At 36.3% G+C, this 12,935-nt stretch overlaps 1 protein-coding gene across 1 annotated transcript in view; it reads right to left on the reverse strand.

The window, feature by feature from the left end:
• The window catches only part of cpxm2 (carboxypeptidase X (M14 family), member 2), a 48,284-nt gene that overhangs the window by 19,876 nt on the left and 15,473 nt on the right, over positions 1-12,935 (reverse strand). Inside the window, exons 3-4 of the mRNA XM_037691130.1 lie at positions 11,797-11,906; positions 4,492-4,631 (exon numbers count right to left, since the gene is read on the reverse strand). Coding sequence (XP_037547058.1) covers positions 4,492-4,631; positions 11,797-11,906 — 250 coding nt within the window. The remainder of the gene's footprint in view (positions 1-4,491; positions 4,632-11,796; positions 11,907-12,935) is intronic.

Consider the following 12,935-nt stretch of genomic DNA (forward strand, 5'->3'; position numbering starts at 1 on the left):
AAAAAAAAAAGAAAGACTGAAGTGTTTTTAAAGTCTACAAAACAATTAATTTTCACAAGTTGTTAAATATGCCCCATTTGGTCCTTTCAAATTGATATTTATTTCCCTCTGCTTTAAAATCGACTTAAATATTCTTTATTATTTGAAGTGGCAGACATGATGGATGGTAGTCGTGGAAAAGCTTGTTATAGTATTTTGATTTACACAAGTAATATTGGATATTGCAGTAGAATCTGTTTAAATTGGCTTATTTGTTCTTTTTTTTTTTCTGTAGTCACATCAAGCCTTTCAGTGAAAAGGTTAATAATTCATGCAGCTTTAATTTATTCTTCTTATTGGGTAATCGCTGATTTGTAAAGGGCAACCAAATGGTTTTATGAACATGAAAGATTCAATTAATCACAGCTCATAAATCATTTATAAGGCATCCCTTGTTCAAAGAGGGTATCCAAAAGCCATTAAAATAATCCAGTTCAGGAAAAAAAGAAATAAAAGTCAGTCTGACTGAACTAATTCAATGTACCGGGTGTTGCTTTTGTTGGCTCAAACACCCCAAAACATTGAATTTTTGTGTCTCAAAATGTTCAGCTTCTTTCAGCTTCCTTGTGCAAAGTAAAAAAAAAAAAAAAACTCATCTAGTTTCAGCTGTTTTTGTCAGCTGTTTTGTGCTCCTTTTAGATTCTTTCTGCTAACTACAACATTTTTGTGTTTCTTCTAACTTCTTTCTGCTAATTTCAGCTTATTATGCACCTTTCAGCTAATTTCTACAAGTTTCAGCTTTTTCAACTACTTCAGCTACTATGTATACATATATACTATACAGTATGTTTTCATGCTAATGTAAGCCTTTTCAGCTAATGCCACATTTTTTGCATTAATTTCAACTTTTTCAGCCTAATTCAGCAAAAATGTGCTCTCTCCATTTCTTTCTTGTAATTTCAGCTTCTTTCTGCTTGATTAGCTACTTTTCAGCAGTTTTTTTTTTTTGTTGTTGCTAATTTAATCTTTTATTAGATTATTTCTACTTTTTTGTGCTCATTTCTTTTTCTTTCAACCAAACGTGTTCTTTCTGCTTTTTTCTCCAAATATATGCTTGGTCTATGCTTTTAGCTACTTTTTAGCAATTTTTATTTAGCTAATTTAAGCTGTTTTCAGATAAATTGGAGTTTTTCAGCATAATTTCTGCTGTTTTAAGCCTAACTACTTTCTGTTAAATTCAGCTGGTTATGTTCCTTTTAGCTTTTTTCTGCTAGTTTCAGCTTTTTCTGCTATTTCAACTACTACAGTATTTAGCTGTTTCATGCTAATTTCAGCTTATTTTTACCTATATTCGCTCAGTTCTGTTTATTCAAACCTAATTCAGCAAATATTATTTCTTCTGCTAATTTAGTCTTGTTCTTCAATTTTAGCTAGATTTCAGCATGTTTGTTTTTTTGCTAATTTTATCTATTTTTCAGCAAGTTATTCAACAATAAGCATTCACACTGCATTTTCGAAGGAAATGCAGTTTCTCTAGTTAAAATTATTTCTTGGGTTTCAGAGGTGTTCAGCAACTGTTTTATCCTCTTGTGGTGAAAAATATGTGAAGGACACAAAGCCTTCTCTTTAATTGCATTTGATTGAACACTAGAGTTGACATGGACTAGTCTATATTCATGTTCACATCTAATTTAAAAATATAGTGCGCAGCCATAGAAAACCACTTGGTGTCACAGTAGAGTAGCACAGTTTTACAGCAGCATCGGTAAATGATGCATTCCAGGTGTTGTCTATTTGGTGCCAAAAGTAAAGATTGCTCTTTAACAAGCAAACAGATACCTCTGATGACTTTAAACATTAATTCTTGCTGAATTAAGCAATTATTATCATCATTAATATAAACCTAAACTTTTGTTTGTACACAGAATGTTAGATTATTGTGTGAAGGTTTATGAAGCATTCACACTATTGTGATGGATTTGTCTTCTTTATGTTTTTCAACATCTTTCTCGTTCCACAATTTTTTGTGCTATTTCAAGAAGTCACATATCAAAATGTTCAGCGCATTCAGGAGAAAAGTGTTATGACTTTTAGTATTGGTGTAACTTTAGCTTTTTTAAATATTTAGCCTTTTCTGACACTTTTTTCCTCATAGGAAATTAATTGAGCTCATTTTCCTTCATAGATCTGTATACAACATTTTACTGCTCCTTTCACATTTTGTTCCTGTTCAGCTTCTTTTAGCTTCCTTGAGGCAATTTTAACTTTTTCAGCTAATTTCAGCTAATTTCAGCAGGGCTTTTTCCCAGCTGTTTAATTATCCTTTCAGTCTTTCTGCTAACTAAAAAATTTTTGTGCTTCTTCTGACTTATTTCTGCTAATTTCTACTTATTATGCTCCTTTCAGTTTATTTATGCAAGTGTCACCTTTTTCTGCAGTTTCAGTTGTATTTAGCTGTTTTATGCTAATTTTAGCCTTTTAAGCAAATTCATCATTTTTTGCACCCATTTCAACTTATTCAGCCAAATTCACCAAAAGTGTGGTCTTTCCACTTCCTTCTGGTAATTTAAGTCTTTCTCCTGTTTTAGCTACTTTTCAGCTGTTATTTTTTCCCCTAATTTCAGTGTTTTCAGATAATTTCCACTTTTTTTTTTTTTTTTTTTTTGCTAATTTCTGCTTCTTTAAGCCTATTGGGCAAAATTGTTCTTTCTGCTTCCTTCTGGTAATTTAAAACTCGTTTACATTTTCAGCTACTTTTTTTCCAACACTTTAGTTAATTTCAGCTGTTTTCTGATAAATTTGAGTTTTTTGTGGTAACGTCTGCTACTTTCAGCCTAATTAACTTATTTATGTTAATTTCAGCTTGTTGTGCACCTTTCAGCTTATTTATGCTAGTTTGTTATTTCAGCCACTATTTAACTGTTTTTATGATAATTTTAGCTTTTTCAGCTAAGTCCACATTTTTTTGCACCCTGTTCAACTTTTTTCAGCCTAATTCAGCAAAAATGTGCTCTGTCCACTTCTTTCTGGAAATCTAGGCTACTTTCTGCCTTATTAGCTATTTTTCAGCTGTTTTTTTAATGTTGTTGCTAATTTCTTTTTTTTTCTTCAAATAATTCCCACTATTTTGTACTCATTTCTGCTTCTTTCATGATAATTGGGCAAACACGTGTTCTTTCTGCTTTCTTCTACTAATTTAGGCTTGTTCTAACGTTTCAGCTAGCTTTTTAGCAGTTTTAAGCTAATTTCAGCAGTTTTCAGTTAAATTCAAGTTTTTCATGTTAATTTCTGCTACTCACAGTCTACTTAAATTATTCATGCTCCTTTCAGCTGTTGTCTGCTAGTTTCAAATTTTTCTGCCTTTTCAGCTACCTTTTAGCTCTTTTGATGGTAATTTTAGCATTTTCAGCTAATTCCACTTTTTTATTGTTGCTAATTTTCATTGGACTTCCTTCTGGTAGTTTAAGCCTCTTTCTGCCTTTTCAGCTACTTTTCAGCTATTTTTATTTTTTCAGACTTTTTTTCATAAACTAATTTCCTAATTGTTGTGCTCATTTCTGCTTATTTAAACCTAATTCAGAAAATATATATTCTTTCTGATTATTTTCTGCTACTATAGGCTTGTTCTTCCATTTCAGCTATGCTTTATTTAGCTAATTTATCTGTTTTTCAGCAAGTTCTTCTGCTTTAAGCATTCACACTGCATTTTTGCAGGAAATGCAGTTTCTCTAGTTATGATTTATGTTTCAAATTTATATTCAGTAAAAGGTCCAATATAACTTTAATTTTTGCAGATATTGAGCTAAAATTTGGCGTGGTGGTAGTAGCAGATCCATTCATAAAACACACTCAGAGCTTTATCACACCTTGTTAGATCTCACTGTGAGATTGTGTAGAGATATATTGTATTGAGAAAATGTCATTTACAAGGTTAGATCACAACCACTATAACTTCATCTTTTCTCATCACAAGATGACATTTTAAAACCCTGTCAGGAACCCAACAGTTAAAAAAAAAATCTGGAAAAAAAACCCAAAAAACTAAGAGAATAGCAAAAACAAGTGAAAGTTTAGCTCCATCAAAGGGAAATAGGAAAAAGCTTCTTTTTAATTTTCTTAATTGATAACGTCAAATTTTCCAAAAGGTTTTAAAGGAAAATTAAAGTCATTCAGAGTTCTGGATTAATTATTGCCATCTGTCTGGTGCTTATGTCTATGCCATTTTAAATGTGTGCCAAATGTAATTAGATATTTGGCAGATTACTGTGTTTGGGTTTGAATGAGGCAATTTAATGCCCGCACATGGAAGATTTGGTTTTAAATTGCTATATATTTCCTGTTTAAATGTGCCTGGGTATAGAAAATAACTCAAACCAGTCGTCAGAAAGACAACACCACACGGCACACAAAAACATTCCCCTCATTTATTCCTCAGGATCAACTAAGACTTCCTCTTTTGGACTGTGCAACAATCTGTAACTCATAATGCGCGCCCGCAGGTTTCCTACTCACGACCAGAGGGAGTTCCTGCCCTGTGTGACGACCCCGGTGAACTTGGTCAGCCTCCGAGCATCCACCTCAATCCACTGAAGTGGGTCATTCCTCCCTGCACACCAGGCCCCGTCGTACAGGTCGTCTTCGTAGAAGCCAGCCTGTAGGTCAGAAGGAACCATGTCAGGGAGGATTGTATACCTGAATCAACACACATTATGGGTAATTTTGTGACAAATTTAGCGAAACATTGACTGTCGAGGTGGTAAAGGATGCAAAAGTCAACTTGGCTGTTTACTCCTCTTCCTAAAAATATGCTGAATCAGCTACAAACTCAGAGTAATGTTGAATAAAAGGACTGAACATGAAAGCTATAGAACATCTATAAATTGGTTCAAAACACCAAAGTTCATGCAATAATCCCGGTAGAAATATCTACCGACAACAATGTTCAGTCAGGTCATCTGGACGTTTTTTTATTTGCTGAGACGTTTCATCCTTCATCCAAAGGACTTCCTCAATCCAAGAAGCCACCAAACAAAACTGATTCCCACAAACAGCATATAGTAGACCCTTGCTACTTTGCGGTTGGTTTTTCGCAGACTCACTCTATCGCGGTTTTTCAAAGTGAGATTGGACATGACACAATTGGCTGCTTGATGGATGAGCCGCATGATCGGCATGGAATTTTTATTCAAAATAAATTATTTTAAATGATTTAGCACCTGCTGAATCTGTGTGCAGCCCACAGCTGCAGGAGAAGCTTCCTGCTGCAGCGTGTCATATCTCTGCTCTGCAGCAGAGAAGTGGGCGTGGCCGAGAGTGCTGGCAGAGAGCAGTCGGAAGCAGAGAGCTGATTTCATGTCATGCTGTGCTCTTTTAAAGCATTTAGAAACATTATGCCTGCAAATATATATAAATACTAAAATGAACTACTACTTACTTGTACTACAATTCCTACTCTGCGGTTTTTCACTTATCATGGGGCTTAAGGATACAGATCCCTCAGGATACGGATCCCCACGATAAATAAGGGACAATTACTCCATAGTGGAAAAAAAACAGTTTGCTGGTGCTAAGATGGCCTCTGGGGCCTGCCCTCTTCTCCGGGGCTCGCCATCTTCCTTGTTAACTCCTCTGAGACTGTCATGCCAAAGTGAACAAAGTTCATGCTCAATCATCCAGGTACAAAATCCAATAATTCTCAGTCAGGTCACCTGGACAGTTTCTTTTTTATAGAAACGTTTCGCCCTCTATCTGGAGGGCTTCATCAGTTTGAGGAGTTCCAGTAAACTGTTTCCCCACCAAACAGTAAACTTCTTAAGTGATGATGGCTGATGAAGCCCTCAGGATAAAGGGCAAAACGTCTCTATAAAAAAGAAACTGTCCAGATGACCAGACTGAGAATTATTGGAGTCATGCCAAAGTGGTTAAAAACACCAAAGTCCATGCACAGTAACCCAGGTATAAAATCCAGCAATGTTCAGTCAGGTCATCTGAATGGTTCCTTTTTTTGCTGAGACGTTTCATCCCCCAGAGGCCATCTTAGCACCAGCAAACTGTTTTTTCCACTATGGAGTATGCTGTTTGTGGGAATCAGTTTTGTTTGGTGGCTTCTCGGATTGAGGAAGTCCTTTGGATGCAGGACGAAACGCCTCAGCAAAAACAGAAATCGTCCAGATGACCTGACTGAACATTGTTGGAGCTATAAATTAGGTTTGCATTTTTAATATACTGCATGGGTTTTCCCCTAAAACAGTAGCAATTCTGTTTTGTTTTTTTGTTAGTTTTTTTTGCAACAGATAAATATCTAAAAAAACATTTTAAGACATCTTGTCATGTTCCACCGGTGATAATTACAGAATTAGTCTTTAATATGAGCATACCTTAGCACAAGTTCAGCCTGATTTCTTGTTCATCTTCAACCCTCAGAAATATTCATGACATTCTGTAACTGCTGCAGACGCTGAGCATAATATGATCTCCTTATCATAACTGTCACGTCTCTATGCACTCATTACCATTTAATGAGTGAATGGAGTTGTTTTAAAATGACAGCAATACACTTGGTCTTGGTTTTGCTTGGAATAGCTATTAGCTTGCCAGTCAGTTTAGAAATAATCTGCACTTTCCTAAACTGAGGTCATTCAAAGAGATCTAAAACAAGTAAGGCATTGTTCATAACTTTCTCGAAAACCCCCTTTCAAAAGATTTTAACTATCTCTTTAACCTGCGCTTATTTACACATCGACAACTTGGAAGGGGTTTTAAGTTAAACAGCTTGTTTAGTTCTTGTGCAACAATGGGAATTACCCCCAAAAAAGGTGAAACATATTAACATGTGCAAAAGCAAATGATTTATTGAGCCTGTTGCAGCCAGAATATGTGGAATCACTGGTTTGTTGTTCAGTGATGGATGAAATTTCCAAATACTGACCTGCCAAGAAAGTTATGTTTAATATTCTGTAGCCTGTCAACATAACAATGTGTCTTTAAAAATTTAAATCACATGCACGAAAGCATTTGCCTTTGGATGCCAATCAAGAACCAAGTGTAAAAACTGTTCAGAATTTATTAGTTTATACAAAAAATATGTTTAATTTATACTTTAGTTGTTTAATATAGTGCTATTTTTGCTGCACGAGTTGAAAACTGTGCACAAACCTTTCTCGCTTTTCCAAGTTTTTCAAATTCCTTCTCGTTTTTTCCTCCTAATTTATTTTCAAATTATCTTTTTCCATCATTAGTTTGTGAATGACCTTGAGTATTATAGAAAATAACCCTTAAAGTTTAGTAAAGCTTCTCTTTGGGTGCCCCCCTTTTCTTCTAGAGAGAAACGTTTAGGCTCCAACAGGCTGAACAGGAAGCAGCAGTGCACCTTTATCAGGCTTCACCAGAGATGTTCAGCAATTAGTTTAATTTAGACCCTTGCCAGGTCACTTGTGGACCTGAGAAGAGTTTATCTGAAGCACATCTTCTGTTTTATTAATTTCATTTTCTTTTTGAGATGCTAGTCTTCATTTGAGCACTCTGGATAAGTTACATTTTTGGAATTACTCCTTTCATGACTATTGGCCTTCAGATAAAAGTTTTAAGTTTTTAAAGTTTTATCTTTATGCAATCTTTATCACACACACACACAAAACATTTACAGCATAAAGTCATCACAATGCTTTCCTGTGGAGGTTATAAGGATAAGATTTTGCTTAATGATAGGTTGCTTCCACTTTTAAACTTCAATCTTTCTTCATCGTTAACAGGATTTTTTTTTTCTTTTCTTTTCATGGTGTTAGAAACAGCCAGGTGTCATTTGGTGAATTTTCTGTAAGGTTTTGATGCAGTTTTTATTGAGGAAGTGGAAAACCTATTGGCTTTACCTTAAAGATCTGACTGCACCAAAGCTTGTTCTTCCTCACCCATCACCAAAAAGTGGATCTTATTTAAAGTAACCAATGAATTGATGGGTCCTGTTTTGACCAACCCCCTTCATTCCCTGCTTCTAGCCTTAGTTAGTCAACATAATCCAGGAAGTCTGAGTTTGGTTCCAAGTTTTATTCAGTTTTATGTGACAGAGGCTTCTGGAACTCTGCAGAAATCCTCACGCTAATCTGGGCCTTAACTGAATGCTTTCTTTCAGGTCCAGAGTAATTCTCTCAGACTTGTGGTTTAGTTTTCACTCTGATGTTAACTATGAGACTTTCTGAGTGCACCATTTTAATTAAGTTTAATAAACTGAACCTGAACAAGTTGTTTCAGAACCAGTGGTGAACACAGTTCCACTAATCCACTAACAGCTAAGAGCAGAACTAACGCTTCGTTTAGCGGATTAGCGTTTATGCTTACTAACTTTGGAAACTGTTAGCAGGATTAGCTTCTGATAAATTAGGTTTAAGTCCACTAACAAAACTCACCAACTTGTTCCTGTCTCAAGTGTTCATTAGGCACTCTATTGGCTTACTATGGATGCATTCACAACAGCCCTGTTTAGTCCACTTTAATCAAACTAGTCCGTTTGCCTAGAAAGTCCGGTTCATTTGGGGAAGTGTGAATGCGCAACTGAACTCTGACGCGGACCAAAAAAGCAAACTCTGGTCCGCCTAAATACCTACATTAGGTCTCGGTTTGGTTGAAGTGAACTCTGGCGCAGTTCGAATGCATTGTGAATGCTAGCAGACGGAGACCCCTCTAAAAGCAGGAAGTTGACTACAGCGCAGGGCATTCTGGGTAAATACAACCAAAAACAAATTAACATTTCTCATACCTCACACGGAGCCGTCTCAGCCACCTTGTGAGAAAAACAACATTCTCCATGGTCTTCTGCCTCATCTTTCACTCATACTGAGTCCATTGTTGAAAATGTTTTTAGGCACATGATCCACAGACAAAAACAGAAATCCTAAAACCGCTAAAATCTGACGCCACTCCGTTTTTGTTTTTATTTCTAAAAGTAAGTTGCGCTCAATGTCTTCTTCAGAGGTTTATGTGTCGTTTCCGTTGGCTCGATTGACTCAGTGCAGTGTGAATGCAAACCGCACCAGCTGAAAATGTAAACAGATGTTCCAAATTTTGGTCCCCAATTGAACCGAGTCTACCGGACTATTAGGTGTGTAAAAGACCTATGATTACACGTGGCAAGACGTGATTGGTCGACGTGGCTTCATCTGGAAGGAGGTGATGACGTGACGCAGACTGAGTGACAGTCGTCTTAGTGTTAGCAATAGTGGTAAGCTAACGTTTTAGCTAGCAGAGTATGGGTTAGCAAAGATGACATTTTGCTTAGCTGTGTCCACTGCAGTTCAGAAGCATCACACTGTCATATCTGTGTGCTTTGTGATTATTTCTGATTGTTTTTATTCAGTTCTCCGAGTCTGTTTTTCCAGTGTTTCTCTGCCAGCTCCTGCTCCTCCCACTCTCACCTGCTCTTGATTATCCTCCCCAGGTGTTTGTCATTCCCTGTCATTCCTAGTCTTTAAATAACATCTTATTCTGTTTGCCCCTTGTCCGTGGATTGTGCTTCCCAGGCTCTCATGTTCAGCTTCCTCTGTATTCTCGTGGTTTTCGTAAGTTTCGCTACCACGCCAACTTTTTGTTTTTGTGTCTTTGTTAAATAAATCAGTTTTCTTTACATTACCCTCGAGTTCCTCGTGTCAATCTGCACTCTGGGTTCAACACTAAACATGTTACACACGAGGAAAATGGTGAAATGCACTCGACTCCACAGATGACTGACTGATTGCCAAATGTAAACAAGACATCCCTGTTTAAGTTTATGGATCAATTCAAAAAACTATTTTTGCCTTTGTTTAAAGATTAATTAAGCAACAATTGTTGGGATTACTGCACCATTTAGCAGAAATGTGGGTAATTAGTATCTTCCCTGCTGTATCTTTATATTAGGTCATTTATTCCAGCAGTGTTGGTGTCTGGAATGTAAACAGAATCAGCCAAATACAAAAGTGAAAATAAACTAAATGCATTGGAGACGGGCCTGAATCAACAAACTCATCTGTTTTCTGTGTATTACACGATTCCTGTCCTCCATTGATCATTCTACTTAGACCCACATGGGCTCATACACAGCAGAAAGCTAACTCCTTGTTTTGCTGTTTGGTGCCTCTTGACTGAATTAAGAACATGGGTTTGTGTGCTTTATTAATTGTGCGAGTGGATTTGGAGACAGTTATTTTGGCAGAGATGAGCTGTGTGCAGATGTGTGCAGCCAAGTACCCTTGAAGCACAAACAACAGGAAATACCAATTCTCCTAAACATTTTTTTTGTTGTTGTCAAAATGACAATCCAGATATTTTGAAACAGGGTTTTGAGGAAAAAGTGTAAACAATATCTTACTTGTTGTAGATAGCTTTTTGGACAAGCTCAGATCAGAGGAGAAAAGCTGACTAATGGCTTGTTTGGGAGGGGCCACGACTATCAACATGAATAAAAATGAATTAAATTACTTTAACTTCCACTGTCCAAACCTGAAGCTAGCAGGACCTGCTTTACAGGTGCTGACAATGTATTTTTGGAGCCAAAGTCCAAGGACTGTAGATATAAAAGTCCTGCTTACATTCCCTCCCAACCCACTAATTAGCTGTCATACTGTCCATCACAGTGTAACGGACACTTTGTCAAGTCTCAAGTGTCAAATGAAACTAAGCATATTTAAAATATATATTATTTGAACATACAACAACAAGAAACAAATGACGTGAATAAACAAAAACACCTGAAAAAATGTCTAATGTGTTTATTTTATTGTTGCTTTGTAGTCAGCCAAGTTGGAGTGGCAGAAAAAAATTCAAGCACAAAGGGGCGTTCGTCCATTGAGGCTTCAACTTCACGGTTCCAGTCTAGTTTCTATTTATGCTCCATGTCGATGGCCATGAATAAAGTAGATTTTAAAACAAATCCAATCTGAAACAATTCATAGTGGCTTTTGTTATCTCAATTTTATAAGTGTTTACCTTTTGTTTTTAAGTAGTTACTTATATTGGAATCTACATTTTGGGGGCACTTATCACAGGAATATCATACAAAGTATTTATGACAAAATACCTTTGTAAGGTAAAAGTGGACGGAGTGACATTTTTTATAAAATAGTTTTGCATGATCTTTGACACCTTTGATACTGTAGTTGTTTTAAGTTCTTGTGACTCAATGAGACTAATCTGTATTAATAAAGGCTGAATGAACAAAGACAGCAGAAATTCACTTTGTGTCTCAGACTAGCCTCTAAATTGTTAATTTGGCTAGACTTGAATTTTATTTCTCCATTTCTCCAAACTAAAGTCATTCAAAGAGCCATCTGTAACAGATAAGATAATAATTATTCATAACTCTCCCACATAACCCCACTTCAAAAGAATTGAACCATCTCTTTTAGTTTAAAGATGAGTTTGATGGCAACCATTTATTTCACTTTGTGTATTAAAATAAGGAGGACGCTGAAAATATATGACAATGAAAATAAAGTCACTTTCCACAGCTCATATCTTTAGGTGATGTTTGAATTAGGGATGCACCGATCCACTTTTTTTTACTTCCGATCCTGATACCTATATCTGAGTATCGGCCGATACCGATACTGGATCGGATCGGTCCCATCCCTAGTTTGAATACGACATTAAACCAATGCTGACCTTGAAAAACACACTCTTCTCAATTACATATTTTTTTTTGCATTGCTTCTTGGTGGGTGAAGAAGATGACTCTAGGAAACATCAAAGCCTCCAAGTAAAAGTGAGATCTGCTAATTTTCACTACAAGCCCCAACAAATCCTTTGAGCTCGGCTGAGCTGCACCAGCACTTCAATTTTCTCTCTTACCTGAATGTTAAGGCGACCTCGGTGCGCTCCAAGGCCGTAGCGTTTTGTGGACGAAGCATGAAGCTGGAAATCATTGATCTTTAATGTCTCCAGTCCTAGGGGAGGACATTCTAGATAAAGAGAAAGACAAAATGTCCTGTTATGATAATTTTATGCATCATGAGTAGCGCTGCTACAGCTATCTTCACATTTTGTACAGTGGCTTGAGTCTGGATGTTAAAGGCTTGTTTCAATGAGCTTTTTCACTCTTCGCATTCCTTCATCCAGCAGCTTCTTGCTTTTAATTAACTTGATCAAATATTTAGCTCAGGAAAAGAAAATTAGGAAGTAATAAAGTTTTTGTTTACTCATTATGACTTATTCTGCGTAGTGTTGGATCTCCATTTCTCAAACGACAAAAACTGAAACTGCCTTGAGGAAATTCTGTTTGTTATCAGATACGTGCTGTTTAAACTCTAAATTTAAAAAGTTGCAAGCATCAGTGGCATCAGTAAGCACAACCAGAATTAAAACATAAAGCGTACCTGATTATAAGGCTCGCTGTTGATTTTTGAGAAAATTAAAGGATTTTAAGTGCGACTTATAGTCCAAAAAATACAGTACTAAAATAATGTGCTTCTCCAGAATAGAAGGTGAGGTAAATTTGCAGCACTGGGACTATTGATCTGTCAATAAAACTTCAATTCAAAATAAAAAAAACAGACTCAAAATGACCATACAAACACTTTTCTGAGTAAAAACAAAACAATTGTTAAACGTTTTGATGCATAATTAATATTTAAAGATTATTTGGGGGGCATTTTAAGCCTTCAAGTACCAAAAAGTCTGTTCATAAAATGTCCCAGCCAGAACCCAGGGCTGTTATCTTTCTGACGTCAGTCTCTCAGCAGATTTTAGACAAGATGTCAAGTCTATGCAGTTTAGTTTGAAACGAAAGGCTCAAAAAGTTGAGGAACAAATATAAAAACGTAGAAATCTAAGCTAACCACATTTCAACTATTACTCTTGTACAGGTCAAGGTGCAAAATGTTGCAACATCTACTCTATAAATCAAAGGCATCCATTCCTTGTAATGCATTGTCTGGTGGTTGATAAATTTGCTCAGCCTTTTTTAAACTGTTCTGACATCAGGTACAAGT

This window comes from Nematolebias whitei, chromosome 17, assembly GCF_014905685.2.
Source record: "Nematolebias whitei isolate Nwh7 chromosome 17, NemWhi1, whole genome shotgun sequence".
Classification (NCBI taxonomy): domain Eukaryota; kingdom Metazoa; phylum Chordata; class Actinopteri; order Cyprinodontiformes; family Rivulidae; genus Nematolebias; species Nematolebias whitei.